General features: G+C 54.4%; 3 protein-coding genes across 3 annotated transcripts; all 3 read right to left on the reverse strand.

Annotated features, from left to right (window-relative positions):
• Nucleotides 1-2,699: 2,699 nt before the first annotated feature.
• Nucleotides 2,700-4,839, reverse strand: LOC135404018 (keratin-associated protein 5-1-like). The gene has a single exon (XM_064638482.1). The coding sequence runs from the start codon at nt 3,864-3,866 to the stop codon at nt 2,883-2,885; it is 984 nt and encodes a 327-aa protein (XP_064494552.1). The 5' UTR covers nt 3,867-4,839; the 3' UTR covers nt 2,700-2,882.
• Nucleotides 4,840-6,138: 1,299 nt separating this feature from the next.
• Nucleotides 6,139-8,234, reverse strand: LOC135404019 (uncharacterized). The gene is made up of 2 exons (XM_064638483.1): nt 7,816-8,234; nt 6,139-7,262 (listed from the first exon to the last, which is right to left on the reverse strand). The coding sequence occupies exons 1-2, from the start codon at nt 7,953-7,955 to the stop codon at nt 6,641-6,643; spliced, it is 762 nt and encodes a 253-aa protein (XP_064494553.1). The 5' UTR covers nt 7,956-8,234; the 3' UTR covers nt 6,139-6,640.
• Nucleotides 8,235-9,687: 1,453 nt separating this feature from the next.
• LOC135403930 (putative keratin-associated protein 4-16) lies at nt 9,688-12,202 on the reverse strand. Its single transcript, XM_064638360.1, has 3 exons — nt 12,070-12,202; nt 11,228-11,322; nt 9,688-10,233 (listed from the first exon to the last, which is right to left on the reverse strand). Exons 1-3 carry the CDS (start codon nt 12,103-12,105, stop codon nt 9,990-9,992), a joined length of 375 nt encoding a protein of 124 aa, XP_064494430.1. The 5' UTR covers nt 12,106-12,202; the 3' UTR covers nt 9,688-9,989.
• Between the last annotated feature and the right edge of the window lie 3,611 nt (nt 12,203-15,813).

Genomic DNA, 15,813 nt, shown 5'->3' on the forward strand with positions numbered 1-15,813 from the left:
CCATGATTCTATGATTATAATCCAGGTGCTTGAAGAAGAGAGAAAAATTAGCAGCCCACGTCTGCCCTTGCTGGTCCTCTGGGCAGATCTTTCCCTTCTGTGTTTAGCAAATACATCAGAGAGAAGTTAAAACTCCCAGGGATGAGTGAGAAGGGGTGGACAGAGTCCCGAGGAGTCCTCAGCCATCTGAGCCAGCAAGTTTTATGTTTTCCAACTTGCTTTTTGTTCTTTATCTACAGAAATGGATGAAGAAGACAACAAGGCAGAAGGTCTGAGCCAGAGACAGTCACAGGGATGGGACACAGGAGGCCAAGAGCTCGGGGTCGGGGCAGGGCTGGTGGGCACCAGAGGTGCCAAAGGTTGATGAAGCTGCACTTACCCCGTTCAGCAGGAGCTCAGAGGAGACGGGAGGCCGAGGCGATGAGGAGCGAAGGGGCGCGAGGGCTTTTATAGGGCACCCCGTGTGTTCCCTCCGGAAACCAGATGGGGCCCCACTGGAGGGACTTGCTTGTTCAGCACCCCGAGCACTTTGCTAATTGGGAGTTTTTGCCCTGCTGATTTGACTCATGGTGCTGGGAGCAGATCGATATCCCGCCGTTCCCCTCCTTACTCCAGAAAAATGTTAATTGCCCACCACGCCTGGCTCGGGACGGGCAGGTTTCTGGATGGCCTTGTTGCCTTTGACTGCACAATTTACCTGTTTCTTGGGCTTAATGCAAAGCAGCCACGAGCCCAAACTGGGAAGGGACAAATCTTAGGGGAAGGTGGGATTGTGGGGTGGGCTGGTGGGCTGGGTTGTGAAGGGAACCCAAAAATGAAAGGGAAAGGGAACAAATGAGGCCGTGGGGGTGTGTGGTAAAAATAAATGTATTTGGTCAGCGTGGGAAAAAAAGAATCTGGGTTGTGAGTGGGTGAAGGAGACAAAGGGGATTAGGGCTGCAGGTATGAGGGTGGCAGAGGGGATCACAGAGCCTGGGGCTGGTCTGTGGGGGGGGTGACCTGAAAACAAGGACTGTGTCCTCCAGGAGCCCCTGGGCCAGCACTGGGGCTTGGTCCTGGGGGGTTACAAAGGCAGTCAAGTCACCCCTGGGCTCTAAAGCTCTCACTGAGGTTTGATTTGGGGGTTTAGAGGTGGGACATGGCGAGGTGAGGCTTTGCATCAAACTCCTGCTGACCGTGGGAGTGGGCGAAGGCAGGAGGGGGGACATGGGCAGGGAGCAACCCCAGAGACCCCTAATTCTGAGTAAAACCAGCCAGGAGGCACTGAAAGGAGCCTTGCAAGAGTCCAAGCCAGTCTTTTCATTACTCAAGGGCTTTTAAGCCAAACAGAAGGAATGTAAAGCTCCACAGGAGCCCAAGAGCATCCAGGCTGGAGGGGGAGGACATTGGGATCGGCATCTTCACTGATTTAATGCTCTGCTTGGGGGAGAAAAGTCTTTCTGCCTATGGATCTGCCCAGGGCTGATCTCAGCCAGGACTCTAGAGGCCACTGTAATATTAATAATGGCACAGATTGAATTGGAATTAAAATGCAGAGTCGAGGAGACTCATCAGCCCCCAGAGGAGCTGAATCACCTGAAGCAACTGAGAGATGAGGAAACCGGAACGTGACTCGGGATATTTCACAAACGTTGGGAGAACAAAAATCCTTGTGAAACTTGGATCCACGAGCCATTCCAGCCCAGGTCACGTGGATGGGGAGAAACCTGTTCATCCTTTCTGTCGGCGACAGAGGCCCCTGAGCGTGGCCTGGCGGGGAGGACACTCGTGGGAGACCCTGACAGGACCATATTGACCCCTCGGCTGGTCTCTGAGCCCTCACATCTCCTGCAAAGCTCCTGCTCTTCAGGAGAGGCTTCCCTGAGTCCCCTGACAATATTTTGAGTGGATGGTGGCTTTTTTGGGGGTAATTTGTTGGGTTTATGGAAGGAATTGCCTTTGGGACGTTGCAAGGACAGCCTGTGGGGGTGTGTGGCCACCTCTAAACCCTCCACCCCAGGAAGGTGCCCTTGCACCTGTTCCTGCTTCTTTTCCTTATTCAGGTGGTGCTGCAGGAGAAATCTCCCCCATTAGTGCTGGGAAGCAGCTGATTCCGTGATGTGTCACGTCCTGGGGGCTGATGGAGCTGAGGGAGGCTCTCACCTGGGTTAGGTGAGGTGCCAGGAGCCTCCGAGGACACGGTGCTGTGTCACTGGCTCCAGATCCCTGCTTTGCTCCAGAAATCCTCCCTGGTGATTCCTCTCCCAGCCCCACCAGGCCTTATCTAACCAGGACTTCGGGGCCTTTCACCCTGTTAGAGCCATTCCCGAATTCTCTCCCTGACTTTTTTCCCAGGGCTTTTTTTTGGAGGTTTGTGGTGCAAGTCCAGCTGTTCCCGTTGCCTCATGGGTGGATGAAATGAAGTGCCAGGCAGACCCTCTCATTTTTACTTCTCTGATGAAATGTGTTTTTTTTTTCCATGACTATATTGCTATTTAATTACTGTGTTGCACAAACATGATAAAAACTGTTATTTCCTCCCAGCAAGGAAGTTGGCCAGGGGAGGAATCAAAAGACATCAGGTTGAACCAAGCAGGAGCCTCATGAGGGTGCAAACACCAGCTCTGGCCACAAGAAGGACCAGAAGCAGCTCGAAGGGATGAAGTGGAAAACACTGATGCCAAGGGGGGTTTTGAGCCATCATTTTTTATTGCCTCCACGTCTGCTGTGAAATAAGGAGGGGAAGAGCATTTAATATTTCACAGAGACCGTGGGTTACGCCTTCAAAGCACGATACAAGCAAGATGACAGAGCAGAGCCCCACGAACAGCACAGGATGTGGGGCCCATCAGAGGGTGCAGGAGTGAGACGTTCCCTTCGTTTGTCCTCACTCCTCTTGGCTTCTACTTTATCTTCCGGGCTGGAATTTTGCAGACCTGCTTCTGCTGCTGCCTTGGGATGCCCTTTGGCACGGGCACACAGCCTTGCTGGATTTGAGGGGGACAAACCTGCACTGGAGGGGGACAAACCTGCGCTGGAGGAGGACAGACCTGCACTGGAGGAGGACAGACCTGCACTGGAGGAGGACAGACCTGCACTGGCGGGGGACAGACCTGCACTGGACGGGGACAGACCTGCACTGGAGGGGGACAGGTCTGCACTGGAGGGGGACAGGTCTGCACTGGGACACACTTTGGGGCACACTTTGGGGCACTCTGTGGGATGCACTTTGGGGCACTCTGTGGGATGCACTTTGGGGCACACTTTGGGGCGCTCTGTGGGATGCACTTGGGGCTGCTCTGCGGGACACACTGTGGGATGCACTGTGAGGCCTTCCCATAGCTCACCTTGCCCCCCTGGTACCCCGAGCCGTGGCACGTCTCCGAGCACACCGACCTGCCGTAGCCCTGGCACCCCCCTGACGACCCCGAGCTGTACGTGGGTCTCCTGACACAGCTCGAGCCCCCTCCGTGGCACGAGCCGGATGATCCCTGGCACCTCTCGGAGCAGACGGACCTCCCGTAGCCCTGGCAGCCCCCTGCTGATCCCTGGCACCTCTCGGAGCAGACGGACCTCCCGTAGCCCTGGCAGCCCCCCGAGGAGCCGCAGCTGTAGGTGGGTCTCCGGACGCAGGCGGAGCCCCCGTGGCAGCACTCGGAGGAGCCGTAGCCCTGGCCCCCCTCGGAGCAGCCGGGCTGCCTGTAGCCGTAGTGCCGGTAGTCGTGGCCCCTCATGCCCTCGACCCCCTCACTGTCACAGCCTGAGGAGCAGCAGTTGGCGTAGCCGTAGCGGAACGGGGTGCGCCGGGTGTCCAGCCACGACCCCGAGGGGTCGTACCAGGTGGAGTTCAGGTTGAAGTAGGATTCTCTTCCAGAAGAGTAGATCATGGCTGAGCTGCAGGGAAAAGCCTGGAAAACAGCAAGCTGGTGTCACCGTCTGCTCTGGTTTTGTTTGACTCCCCGTAAAGCTGCGTTAGTGAGACGTGACCGGGTCACACCCGACTATCCTGAGGGTCTGGGTCCAAAGGAAACTCCTGCAGCTGCCCAGTGCCGGTCAGATTAAGTCCAAACCCTCTTTCTGACCTCCCCCTTCATTTTTTTTCCCTCCAGGAACAGAATCAACCATAAGACACCATGTGTGTAAATCCCACACCCTCAAGAGCTTCTTTCTTGGCTTAGCCCATAGTGCCAATCCCACACCCAGGTCTCCCAACAGCTTCTGTCTTGGCTTAGCCCATCATTCTTGAAAGTTCAAGTGTAACAAGTCAGGTCTGTGACCTCCTGAATCCAAACCCCATCCAAAAATGACCCAGGGCTGTGTCTTACCCCGTTCCCAAGGGAAGGCAGGCGCTGACCAGGGGAGCAGATTGTGACAGGCAAAGGGACCGGGGCCTTTTATAGGGTTCCAAGTCTTCCCCTCATAAATGAAACACTCTGCAGGAACGAGGATTAAATTATTTATTGGCAAAACATCTCCTCCATTTGGATGCTGTTCCCATGTCCTGCTTGACTCACGATTTCTGATAAGCATCTTTTAATTACCCAGCGGGACACATAAAAGACTTACAGCGTTTAAGGCACACATTGTCGTGTGAGGCAGGTAATAAAGTACTTATTCACCATCTCCAGAGCACCAGGACACTGAGTGGAGGCTGATGTGTGACCTGTGAGTCAGGAGCCACGATGTGCCCAGGCTCAAGGACCCGGCCTTGCCCTTCTGCTGCCCAGGAGGGACATTTCCAGGAGGTGCCTGAAGCACAAACAGGTGACTGGGAAGAGCCAGCTCAGAGTCACCAAAAGCAAATTGTGCTGATGGGTTTCGGTGATGAAGAGGTTGGTTCTGTGCAGGGGGAGGCCCTGGCACAGGTTATTCCATGGATCCCCCATCCCTGGAAGTGTCCAAGGCCAGGCTGGACAGGGCTTGGAGCGACCTGGTCTTGTGGGAGGTGTCCCTGCCCATGGCAGGGGGTTGGAACTGGATGATCTTTAAGGTCCCTTCCAACCCAAGCCGTTCCAGGATTCCATGAGTGTGATGGGTGGTTTTTGGCACAGTTTCCCACGGCAGCCTCGTGGACTGGACTGTCCATCCAGTGTGGACTGGATGGATGAACTACATGGTGGGTGAAAAACTGGCTGACACTGGTGCCGGTCCTGTTTGAGATCTTCATTAACACCCTGGATAATGGGGGGGACTTGGGAAATCTACAGGTGGCACCAACTTGGGGTGAGGGGCTGAAACTGCTGGAGAAACGGTCCTGTGGCTGGGATGGATGGGGATGGACTGGGATGGACTGGGAGGGCTGGGCTGGACTAACTGGGCTGGACTAACTGGGCTGGGAGGGCTGGGGTGGCAAGTGAAAAGCAGTTTGGAAGGTAAGATGGACCAAAGCTGACCTGGAAATGCTGGTCAGGGCTAAACTCAGTCTGTGGGCTCTGAGTCAGTGCACTGGGCCAGTGCCTGGGAACTGGGAAGAAAACAGCTAATAAATAAGGGATCTCCTAAGTTAGATTTCATATATAAGTGGTGTTTTGTTTGGGTAAAATTAGACAGGAGAAAAATAAATTGTTGTGGTGAAGAAAAAAAAAAGAAGAAACTCCTTTTTCCCTCTCCAGTTTTCCTTGGGGGTTCTGCGAGGACACGCTTGAGCAACACACAGAAGCAACATTAGATATTTTAATGCACCTTGTGGGAGGCTTTTCTGGCAAAGCGAGAGAGAAAAAGCAGGTTTGCAGCGCCTGCGAGAGCCGGGGAGCTGCGGGGGAAGAGCCGGGGCTGCGCCTTCCTGCGGGAGTGAAAAGGCATCCCTGGCACGCACGGCCACACCTCACGTGCCGGGCCACGCGCTCATTAACCTGATTAGCATGTAAATGAGGGTGTTGGGCCCGCGCGGGGCTCTCTGGGTGAGGAAGGTGCTGGAACGCTCACGGAGCTGACTGTTTGTCCCTCCGTGTGCACCGCAGAGGATCCGTCCCGCGGTCCTGTGCTGGGTGAACACGGCGGGAGGATTTTCCTGGTGAAACCCCTTCGGCCACCCTCAGGTGTGAACCCTAATTTTGACTTGGAAGTTTCCTCGTGAGGATTTTAATGGCTTTTAACATCTCGTTGTAACGTTGGTGATGTTTTGGGGGGTTAAAAAAAAAAGGAACCAAGTATCTGCTAATTTTTTCTCAGCTTTATTCTCTAATACACGGGGAGAAAATAAATGTGCAGGAGTCCCTGATGCTCCTGCAGTCACAGTGGTTACTTTTTTTCCCAGTAAAGTCCTGTTGCTGTTTTCGAATATCTTTGAAATCAAAGTCCACTGAACCCACGGGAGAAGGTGAATCCGTGGCAGGATGTTCCTCCATCTCCAGGTTGCTCAGATGAGGGAAGAAACAGCTTCTCTTCCCCAAGGAAGACCAAAGCCTGGCAGGGGAGGGTACTGGGAATTTAAAGTGTCAGTGCTGGGGCCGAGCAGGGGGTTGGGACCCCAAATCTGATGTGCAAAGAGCAGCAATGAACCTTCAGCCACGGGAGCATCATTTGGGCAAGGAGTGGAACCCCCTCAGCACTGACTGGGGACATGCTGGGGAGGGGTCCCAGATGCTGGGGAACGGTCCCAGACCCCGGGGAGGGGTCTCAGACCTCAGTGAGGGGTCCCAGCACCTCACTGTCCCCGTGCTCAGCACTTCTGCACACAGGGTGGCAAGAGAGTGACCTGCTTTTGCTGGTGGTGGCAGGGGCGTGGTGGCAGGGGGATGGGGGCCGGGCAGCAGCGCTGGAGGGGTGGGTGGCACCTCTGGATGGGTGGGGGGCACCTCTGGACAGGTGGGTGACACCTCTGGACAGGTGGGGGGCAGCACTGGACGGGTGGGGGGCAACATGGGCCGCAGGGGCGGCGATGGGGCAGGGGCTGCAGGACCACGGGGGGACTGTCATCCTCGGGGGGACACTGCTCCACCCTCCTCCTGGGCTTGCTGCAGGACTCCTGGTCCTGGCAGGGCGGGGAGGGCCGGTACTGCTGCAGGGGCCGGCGGTGGATCCTGGCGGGCGGGGGGCACGCGGGGGGTGTGTGGTTCACCTCCACCCGCCGGCGGGGCTGGCAGCTCTGCTGGGGTGGGCACGGCTCGGGGGGCTGGCAGCCCTGGGGAGCGCTCTGGCAGGACCCATCGAGGTCGTGGCTGAGGCTCCCGGGGCTTTGGTGGCAGCTCCCGCTGGATCTGGGCCATGTCCAGCCCTTCCCGGCACAGCCCGAGCTGTCGTGGCACAAGTCCTGGTCGCTGAGGCCCTTCTGGTGCTGCATCCTGGGGCAGAGATCACGGAATCATTCCCAGAATCCTTGAGGTTGGAAAAGCCCTCCAAGGTCACCGAGTGCCCCCTGTGCCCCATCCCCACCTCGGCCCCAGCCCAGAGCACTCAGTGCCACAGCCACTCCTTCCCTGGGCACCTCCAGGGCTGGGCACTCCCCCACCTCCCTGGGCAGCCCCTGCCAAGGCCTGAACACCCTTTCCAGGGGGAAATTCCTCCTCATGGCCAACCTGACCCTCCCCTGGCACAGCTTGAGGCCGTTTCCCCTCCTCCTGTCCCTTGTTCCCTGGGAGCAGAGCCCGACCCCCCCCGGCTCCCCCCTCCTGTCAGGGAATTCCAGAGCCAGAAGGTCCCCCCTGAGTCTCCTTTTCTCCAGGCTGAGCCCCCCCAGCTCCCTCAGGAGTTCTCCTCAGGTGACTCACAAGCCATATGATCAAGCCCTCGGGAATAAACCGTCTGGGAAAAAGCAACCAAAACACAACTCCTTTTTTTTTGCTGTTTCTGTGAAAAAATAGTGAGGAACCTGAGAGAGCTGAGAATCCAACTCACCCTGGGAGCGGGACGGACGGGCTGGGCAGGGAGTCGGAGTCCTGGGGACAGAGCTGGGGCTGAAAGCTTTTATATGTGGCCGAGGTCTTTGGGAATGAGACATGCCCTGGGAATGAGGAGCCGAGCTCTGCCACGGCCATGTGTGTGTTTTGTTCTGGCACTTGCTGCTTGATTAATCAGCCCCAATTAGCATCTCCCTCGGTGGAACGTCAGCTCAGCTCCTTTGCATGTGCAGTGGCCCATTATCTAATTAGTTCTCCCACTGGTCATGCTCAGATGTGCTGTTACCTCCTGTCAGTCAGATGGGATCCTGGGATAAGGATACCTGGAATACCGGGATGCTGAGTGATGTGCCCAAAAGGAGACTCTCGTGGCAGTGGGAAAACCACAGGAAGGCCCAGGAGTCCTTCCAGGGCACGGGGAGGGAATCCAGGGTGACATCAGGACCATGAGGAACAGCAGGTGTTGCTGCCCTGTGTGTGACTGGAAGACCTGAGCTCCAAACCCAGGATCCCTCCGGACACCAGGAGCAGGGATGGACCAGGGCAGGCTGGGGATGGGATGTTTATTCCCTTATTTAAATGAATTCATTCCCTTCCAGGTCAGGAGCACCTCGGCCAGGTGAGTGACTACGGCAAGGAAAAGCCTTTTATGTGTGGAAAATCTGGAATGAGGGCAGCCAGAGGAGCAGTGACCTCATGGACCATTCCAGCATATCCACCTTTCTGACATTTTCCTTTGACCCATTTTCAGCACAGCTGCTCCGTTTTGCATTTCTGTGGACGGGTCGAGGCATTTTTAAGGACTGGGAAAACATCTCTCCCAGCAGCCCCCAGGGCAGGAGGCATTTCCATGCACTCCCTCCACGGTGGAGCCTCTCCAAGGGATGCTCAGAGGTTTGTCCAGTGGAATTTGGGTCTGAATCACTGGGGAAAGCATGTGCAGAATTCAGGGGTGTGGTTTCAGGGCTGTGCTGGAGATAATTTATTCTGTAGCTGCAGGAACAGTGTCACTGCCTTGCAGGAAGCAGGGAAAGGTGGAAAAGAACTTGGTATCTGTCAAGGCCAATGAGGATTTTAGATTTAGAACTCGTTGCCAGTGTCCCAGGATTATGCTGGGCTTGGATTTAAAAGAGTGGCTTTGGAGTCACTTCCCTTCCTGAGGATTTCACAAATCACCAAGTGCAAATATTTAATTTCTTAATCTTGTCTCTTAAATTTTGCCATATTTGAATAGAATTCCAGATAAATTAGGTACTATTTCTGATTCCATCAGACTGGACTTATATCTGGAGCTCTGGGCAACCTGGTCTGGTGGGAGGTGTCCCTTCCCATGGCAGGGGGTGGAATGAGATGATCTTTAAAGTCCCTTCCAACCTAAACCGTTCTGTGATTCTGCCAATGACTCCCTCCCTCTGTGCAGACCACACTGCCTGGTCTATTTAATCTTATTGACAAGATACCAAAGCTCTTAAAAGGTTTATCAAACGTCTTAAAAGGTTTATCAAACCTTTTAAATCTCAGCAAATTCCCTGGAAAGAATTCCATTAGGAAAAAAGACCTTTAGCTCTGACTTTAGGGCCACACAGGTGCTTTGATTGCAAACTGTGTCTTCAAAGTCAAAGCAGGGGGAAGAGAATGGAACTGGGTGACCAAGGGGATGCTGAAATAACACTGATGAGTCCTGCTTTCCCTTGGATGAGAGGCTGACCCAAGAATTTCACCACTCCGGGGTGTTGGCATCAGCAGAATGACAAATAGTTGCAAAATTAATTACATTAAGAAATTAAACAAATGCTAAAAACGTCCCAGACCGGAGCTCTGGTTTAAAAGAGAAAGATAAACGAGTAAATGAATAAACATAACCCAGGAGTTTGCAGGATCATAACTGACACATTTTATTATGATTCATGACTAATTAGAGGTTAAAGGGAGGAAAGGGAGAACTGAAGCATCCAACATCCCACACACCCAGAGGAGAGGAGCAGCGGGCCCAGGGCTCACGGAGGGAAACCCCACCCAGCGCTGGGCAGCGACTGCACGAGCAGCGGGTGACCAAAGGCAGGCAAAGGACAGGAGATCTACAGTCTCTAAGCAAAGCAGGGGGGTGGCCAGGTCCATATCCACGTCTGGAAGCACAGGTGAGCCGGGAGGGCAGCGGGCAGGGCCGGGGGCTCAGTTGCCGCCGCAGCAGCCGCCGCAGCAGCCCCTGTTGTTGTTGCTGATGGTGTAGCAGCAGGACATGGGCATGCAGCAGGACTGCACGGGCATGCAGCAGGGGCTGCAGCACTGCATGGGGGAGCAGCACATCGGGGTCTTGCAGCACGAGGGGGTGCTGTAGCAGGTCAGGGAGTAGCTTCCTCCTCCGCAGCAGCCGCAGCCTCCGTTGGGCATCTTGTTGGTTGGAGAGTTGGCAAAGCTGGGAAGAATCACAGAATGTGCTGAGCTGGAAGGGACCCACAAGGACCATCCAGTCCAGCCCTCAGTCTGCACAGGCCCAGCCCCAAGAGTCCCACCCTGTGCCCCAGAGGATCATCCAAACCCTCCTGGAGCTCTGGCAGCCTTGGTGCTGTGCCCACTGCCCTGGGGAGCCTGGGCAGTGCCCAACCACCCTCTGGGGGAAGAACCTTTGCCTGAGATCCAACCTGACCCTGCCCTGGCACAGCTCCAGCCATTCCCTGGGTGCTGTCCCTGGTCCCCCCAGAGCAGAGCTCAGGGCCTGCCCCTCCTCTGCCCCTGCCCAGGAAGTTGGAACTGCAGAGTTTGGGTTTTTTCTCTGCCTGAATCTCCTGGTTCTTTAGGCAGCTTAAAGCTGCCTTATCCCAAAGTCCCTGGTGTCCAGGATCCCAGGACAGCCTGTCCCTGGGATCTCCATGTTTTTGGTTTGGACACCCATGCACTTGGAATATTGTCCAGCACTGGTTCCATCAGAGGGAAACCACCCAGGCAAAGCTGAGAGGAGCAGAGACAGTCTGTGACTGGGAGCAGGAGGTTTGGAAATAGAATTCATTCAAAGCTCTGGTTGTGCTCAACTTGGAGGTTTGAGGAGGTGAAACCAAGGGTTGTCTTGTTTTGTAAATGTTGGTTGTAACTCCTCTTTTTCCTCCAATGTCAGTCCCACCTCCTCATTCCCGGGCATCCCTAATTTCCCAGGAAGAGCAGCCCAGCACAGTGCACACAGTCCTCAGGCTGGACCCTCCTGGAATGTTCTCCAACCCCTTGCTCTGCCTGGCCCTGCTGATGCTCCTGGAGCCTCCTTTAACCTTTCCAGGCCCCATAAATCCTCATGCAGAGTTTATAGAAGCCCAGCTCCCAAACCCCATCCCAGATCCCCAGTTAGATCTGGATGCTGCTCTCAGATATCCAAGATTTCCTTTTGGGGAATGAAGGGAGATTCAGAAGTTCTCACTTACCCTGTTGAAGAGTGAGGAGAGGTGAAGGGAGGAGAAGACGAACGAATGAAGCGAGCTGGGCCAGGAGACCTTTTATAGTCCTGAACACCTTCCTCCTGGAAGTGAGACAGCCATTGACCATCCCAGTTTCCCTGTTTACCAACCCAAACCCATATTTTTTAGCCCTACGTGTCGCCTGGTATTTGCATTTTACCCTATTACTTGTGATCACTACCTTTGTTGGGCCCCATAATTGTTTAGCCTGCAGATAATCAAAGGGCTTCTATGAATACTGATGAATTTGTCCTCCCCACAACCTTGCCAGGGAGCCAGAAAAATGCATCCTCGTATCTGTTTGACAAAGGCAGGCAGTGAGGGCCGGGGATGTTCTGGGCCTTACTCAGCACCCGCCGCTGCTGAGTCAGTGCAAGGCCCGAAACTGAGCCCCGGCCTCGTGTCTCTGGGCCTCGTGATGGGTGGTTTCATCAGGCTGGTGTTTGAAACACGGGTTTGGGAAACGTCATGGAAATGGGGCTGTTTGTTCCTGTCACGGGGACGGGCACGTGAGGAGGGAGCGAGGAGTGATGGGGACGCGTCGAGAGTCACCCGAGCTCGGGGCTCAGTCACCCGCACGAGGGTCCTGCAAGGCCATGGAATCAAGGCACGGTTTGGGCTGGAAGGGACCTGGAAGATCATCCATTTCCACCCCCTGCCATGGGCAGGGACACCTTCCACTAGTCCAGGTTGCTCCAACCTGGCCTTGGACACTCCCAGGGATGGGGCAGCCACAGCTTCTGTGGGCAACCTGTGCCAGGGCCTCCCCACCCTCCCAGGGAAGGATTTCTTCCTAATATCCATCTAACCCTCCTCTCTGTCAGTCTGAATCCATTCCCACTCATCCTGTCACTCCAGGCCCTTCTAAATAGTTTCTCCTCATGTTTCTTGCAGGATCCCTTCAGGTCCTGCAAGGCCACAATCAGGTCACCTCGAAGCTTCTCTTCTGCAGGCTGAACAATCCCAACTCTGCAGCCTTTCCTCCCAGCAGAGCTGCTCCATCCCTCTGCTCAGCCCCTCTGGAGTGGCTCCAGCAGCTCCAGGTGCTCCCTGGGCTGTTCCCCAGGGCTGGAGCAGCTCTGCTGGGGGGTCTCAGCTGAGGGGGCAGAATCCCCCCCTGCCCTGCTGCCACAGGACTGGGTCATGTCCAGCCTCTCCCCCACATCTCGCCCTCATGCACCCTGAGAGCATCTTTGGGGTGCCAAAACCATCTCTGATTTTTGGTTTGTCCAAACTTTTGCAAATCCAGTCGGGGGGGGGGGTGTCAGGTTTGTGTGCAGGCATTGCTAAAACAAGGTTGGGGTTTGTGATGCTTTGCTGGGACTGCTTTCCTAGAAACCCCTTCAAAACCTCTGTATTGAGGTTTTGAATATTTATGATTTTATTTATTAATTTTATTTTTATTAATATTTTATTAATATTTCTCTTTTAAATTAAAAATTTAAGGGGCAGCTCTGCCTGTGCAAGCAGCAACACAAGGAATGGTGGCCCTGGGACTGGGTGTGATGCGAGTCAATGAGTCCCTCCTGCAACCTCCCCTTCCATCCTCCTGAAATCTGCTTTGCTGAGCCCTGGTCCCAAAAGGAGCACCCTCAGCTCCTCACCAGGGAGGGAGGGGCTTTAGGTGGGTATTGGAAATGGAAGGAGCCCAGAATGAACCACAGGGTGAGAAGGTTGAGGTGACCAGCACAGAGAACTGGTCCTGACTGGGCTCACGGGGCTGAGTGGGAGGTGAAACCATTTTCTGGGAGGGAAAGAGGAAGGGAGGAAGGTCAAGGTAAGGCAGAGCCCTGGGCAGGGTGGATGAATCCTTGTTTAACACTTTGCTCTGGGGCTCAGTCCTGGCAGGAATGGGGGGTTTGGGAGGAATTTTTTCCACGGTCTGAAATTGCAGCTCCCATCGGAGGAGCTCGTACATTATCCTGGGAGCTGCCTAATGAGAGGATGGTGGAGCCTGCCTGGCGAGTTCCCTGTGCTTCCTCACATCCCTGGGGATCCCTGGGGTGCTCTGCAGAGGGGTCCTCTCGGGTGAGCTGCCCCCAGCCCCCAGGATGGTCACAGTGGCCTTGCTTTGCTTTCTGCACAGGGGGGAGCAGATTGAGACTTTAGTGCTGTTTCAGCCCTGCAGGAAATGCTGCCAACTCCTTTCCAGGCTTCCCTGGCATGAGAATAATTCCTTGAGTGAAATACTGGAGAACAGCACATGTAATTGCAACTTCTCCAGGCAGAGCAGAAGAACATGTGTGGCATTTCCTCCCCAGCAGGTCCCCTCTGAGGAGGAACCAACTTCCCAGCCCAAGAGAACTGATTTATTTATTTACTTACAAGGAATTAATGGGGCAGAAGTGAAGGCAAATGCTTCACTTGTGCCTCCAGAGGGAAATTTTCCATAGGCAAGTCCTGCAACTGTGAGAAGGGCTGATCTAGGGGGGCATTTCCCACCCAGGGGAGTCGTGTCCAGCTGTTGGTGTAACCGAGGTGCTCAAACCATCTTTGGGGAGTGGGATACGGATCAGAATGCAAAGAAGGGACGTATCAGTGTGAAAACAGAGTGAGAAAAGGGCATTAAATGCATAAAAAGGACTGTGGTGCAGTTTTTGAGGGTTTTGGTTCAACTCCAGCTGATCCTGTCGCTCCTCGAAGGCAGCGGAGCTTTCTCAGGATTTGTCCTCCCACTTCAACTCAGTATCTGGTTACTCAGATGTTTTAGCAGAGGCAAGACCTTTATCTCCTAAGTGTCAAACTGTTTATTTGGCTGTCTGTAGGTCCTGAGGCAGATCTCTGGCTGCTTGGAATCCAGGGAGCTTTCCTGTGTCAGACTGTTTCAGAAGGGGCTCACGTCCTTCGTGAGTTCATTGTATTATTTTCATAGGATCACAGAATGGTTTGGGTTCGAAGAGACCTTAAAGTTCATCCCATTCCACCCCCTGCCATGGGCAGGGACACTTCCCACTAGCCCAGGTTGCTCCAAGCCCCGTCCAACCTGGCCTTGGACACTCCCAGGGATGGGGCAGCCCCAGCTTCTGTGGGCAGCTTGTGCCAGGGCCTCCCCAACCTCCCAGGGAACAATTTCTTCCCAATATCCAAACTAAATTTCCCCTCTGGCAGTCTGAACTCATCCTCCTTGTCCTCTCACTCCAATTCCTGATGAACAGTCCCTCTCCTACTTCCCTGTAGCCCCTTCAGACACTGGAAAGCTGCTCTGAAATCTCCACACCACCTTCTCCTATTTTCTTCCCCTTTCTTTATTTTATACTGGGTGGAGAAATATTGCTCACAGCGGTGCCAGAAACCCAGCTGGTGCTTAAACTGAAGCATCAGGGATGCCCTAATTTTCTTTGTGCAGGAAACCCCCCCTCACTCCCATTTAACACCTTGGAAATAGGAACATCCCAACACTGGAAAAACACCCAAGGAAAAGGCAGCGAACAAACACATCAACTCCCGGAGGTTTGCAGGGTCACAAACTACAGTTTATTGCCTTTTTTTTTTTTTTTCAGACAGATTGAAGCAAAACAGTGAAGAAAAGAGTTCAACATCCCACAAACAGTGACGAGAAGAATTCAACATCCCACACCCCAAGAGGAAAGCGAAGAGCAGGACCAGGGCTGGCGAAGGAAGATCCCGCCGATCGCTGGGGAGCGGCTTCAAAGCCCTTCACGAGCAGCTGGGGACGGAAGGCAGGAAGAGAAGGTAAGATCTACATCTCTAAGTGAAGGAGGAGGAACATTCAGGTTGTTATCCAAATCCAGCAGGGAGGATAGGGCAGGGCTCAGTTGCCGCCGCAGCAGCCGCCGTTGTTGCCGCCGCAGCAGCCGCCGTTGTTGTTGCTGGTGATGGTGTAGCAGCAGGGCATGGACATGGGCATGCAGCAGGACTGCACGGGCATGCAGCAGGGGCTGCAGCACTGCATGGGGGAGCAGCACACGGGCCTCTTGCAGCCCTTGGAGCTGCTGTAGCAGGTCAGGGAGTAGCTTCCTCCTCCGCAGCAGCCGCTGGGCATCTTGTTGGTTGGAGTGTTGGCAAAGCTGGAAGGAAAAGAGAGTTTGGGGTTTTTTTGCTGCCTGAATCATCCAGCTTAAAGTATTCTTATCCCAAAGTCCATCCCAAAGTGGCTGGGGAGGTGCCTGGTGTCCAGAATCCCAGGGCAGCCTGTCCCTGAGGTCTCCACATTTTTGCATTGGATACCTGCGCCTTTAGCACATGGTCCAGCACTGGTTCCATCAGAGAGAAACCACCCAGGAGGTGCCCAGACCCATCTCTGGTCCCAGACCCATCTCTGGTCGCAGACCAATCTCTGGTCCCCAGAACAATCCCTGGTCCCCAGATCCTCTGTAGTGCCTGGTCTCAAACCAGACAGCACTAAAAATCCTGCAGAAACCCACAGAAACCAAAAGTAAAGGCAAGCAGCAAACTCCAACTTACCCTGATGAGCAGTGAGGACTGGAGAGAAGTGGAGGTGAGTGAATGAAGACCCCTCTGCCAGGGAGCCTTTTATACTCTCCAAAGCCTCCCCCCCTGGAAATGAGGCATTCCTTGGCTATTCTGACTCC

This window comes from Pseudopipra pipra, chromosome 29 (assembly GCF_036250125.1).
Source record: "Pseudopipra pipra isolate bDixPip1 chromosome 29, bDixPip1.hap1, whole genome shotgun sequence".
Lineage (NCBI taxonomy): Eukaryota > Metazoa > Chordata > Aves > Passeriformes > Pipridae > Pseudopipra > Pseudopipra pipra.

Excerpts from the sequence above, each read along its gene's own strand:
- LOC135404019 (XM_064638483.1), bottom strand. The coding sequence starts at position 7,955 with ATGGCCGTGGCAGAGCTCGGCTCCTCATTCCCAGGGCATGTCTCATTC. Across the intron at positions 7,263-7,815 it reads CCGTCCGTCCCGCTCCCAGG|GATGCAGCACCAGAAGGGCC; the intron begins GTGAGTTGGATT and ends TCTCTGCCCCAG.
- LOC135404018 (XM_064638482.1), bottom strand. The coding sequence starts at position 3,866 with ATGATCTACTCTTCTGGAAGAGAATCCTACTTCAACCTGAACTCCACC.
- LOC135403930 (XM_064638360.1), bottom strand. The coding sequence starts at position 12,105 with ATGAGTGGGAATGGATTCAGACTGACAGAGAGGAGG. Across the intron at positions 11,323-12,069 it reads TCAGACTGACAGAGAGGAGG|GAGGAAGGTGTTCAGGACTA; the intron begins GTTAGATGGATA and ends TCTCACTTCCAG. Across the intron at positions 10,234-11,227 it reads TCTCCTCACTCTTCAACAGG|CTTTGCCAACTCTCCAACCA; the intron begins GTAAGTGAGAAC and ends GATTCTTCCCAG.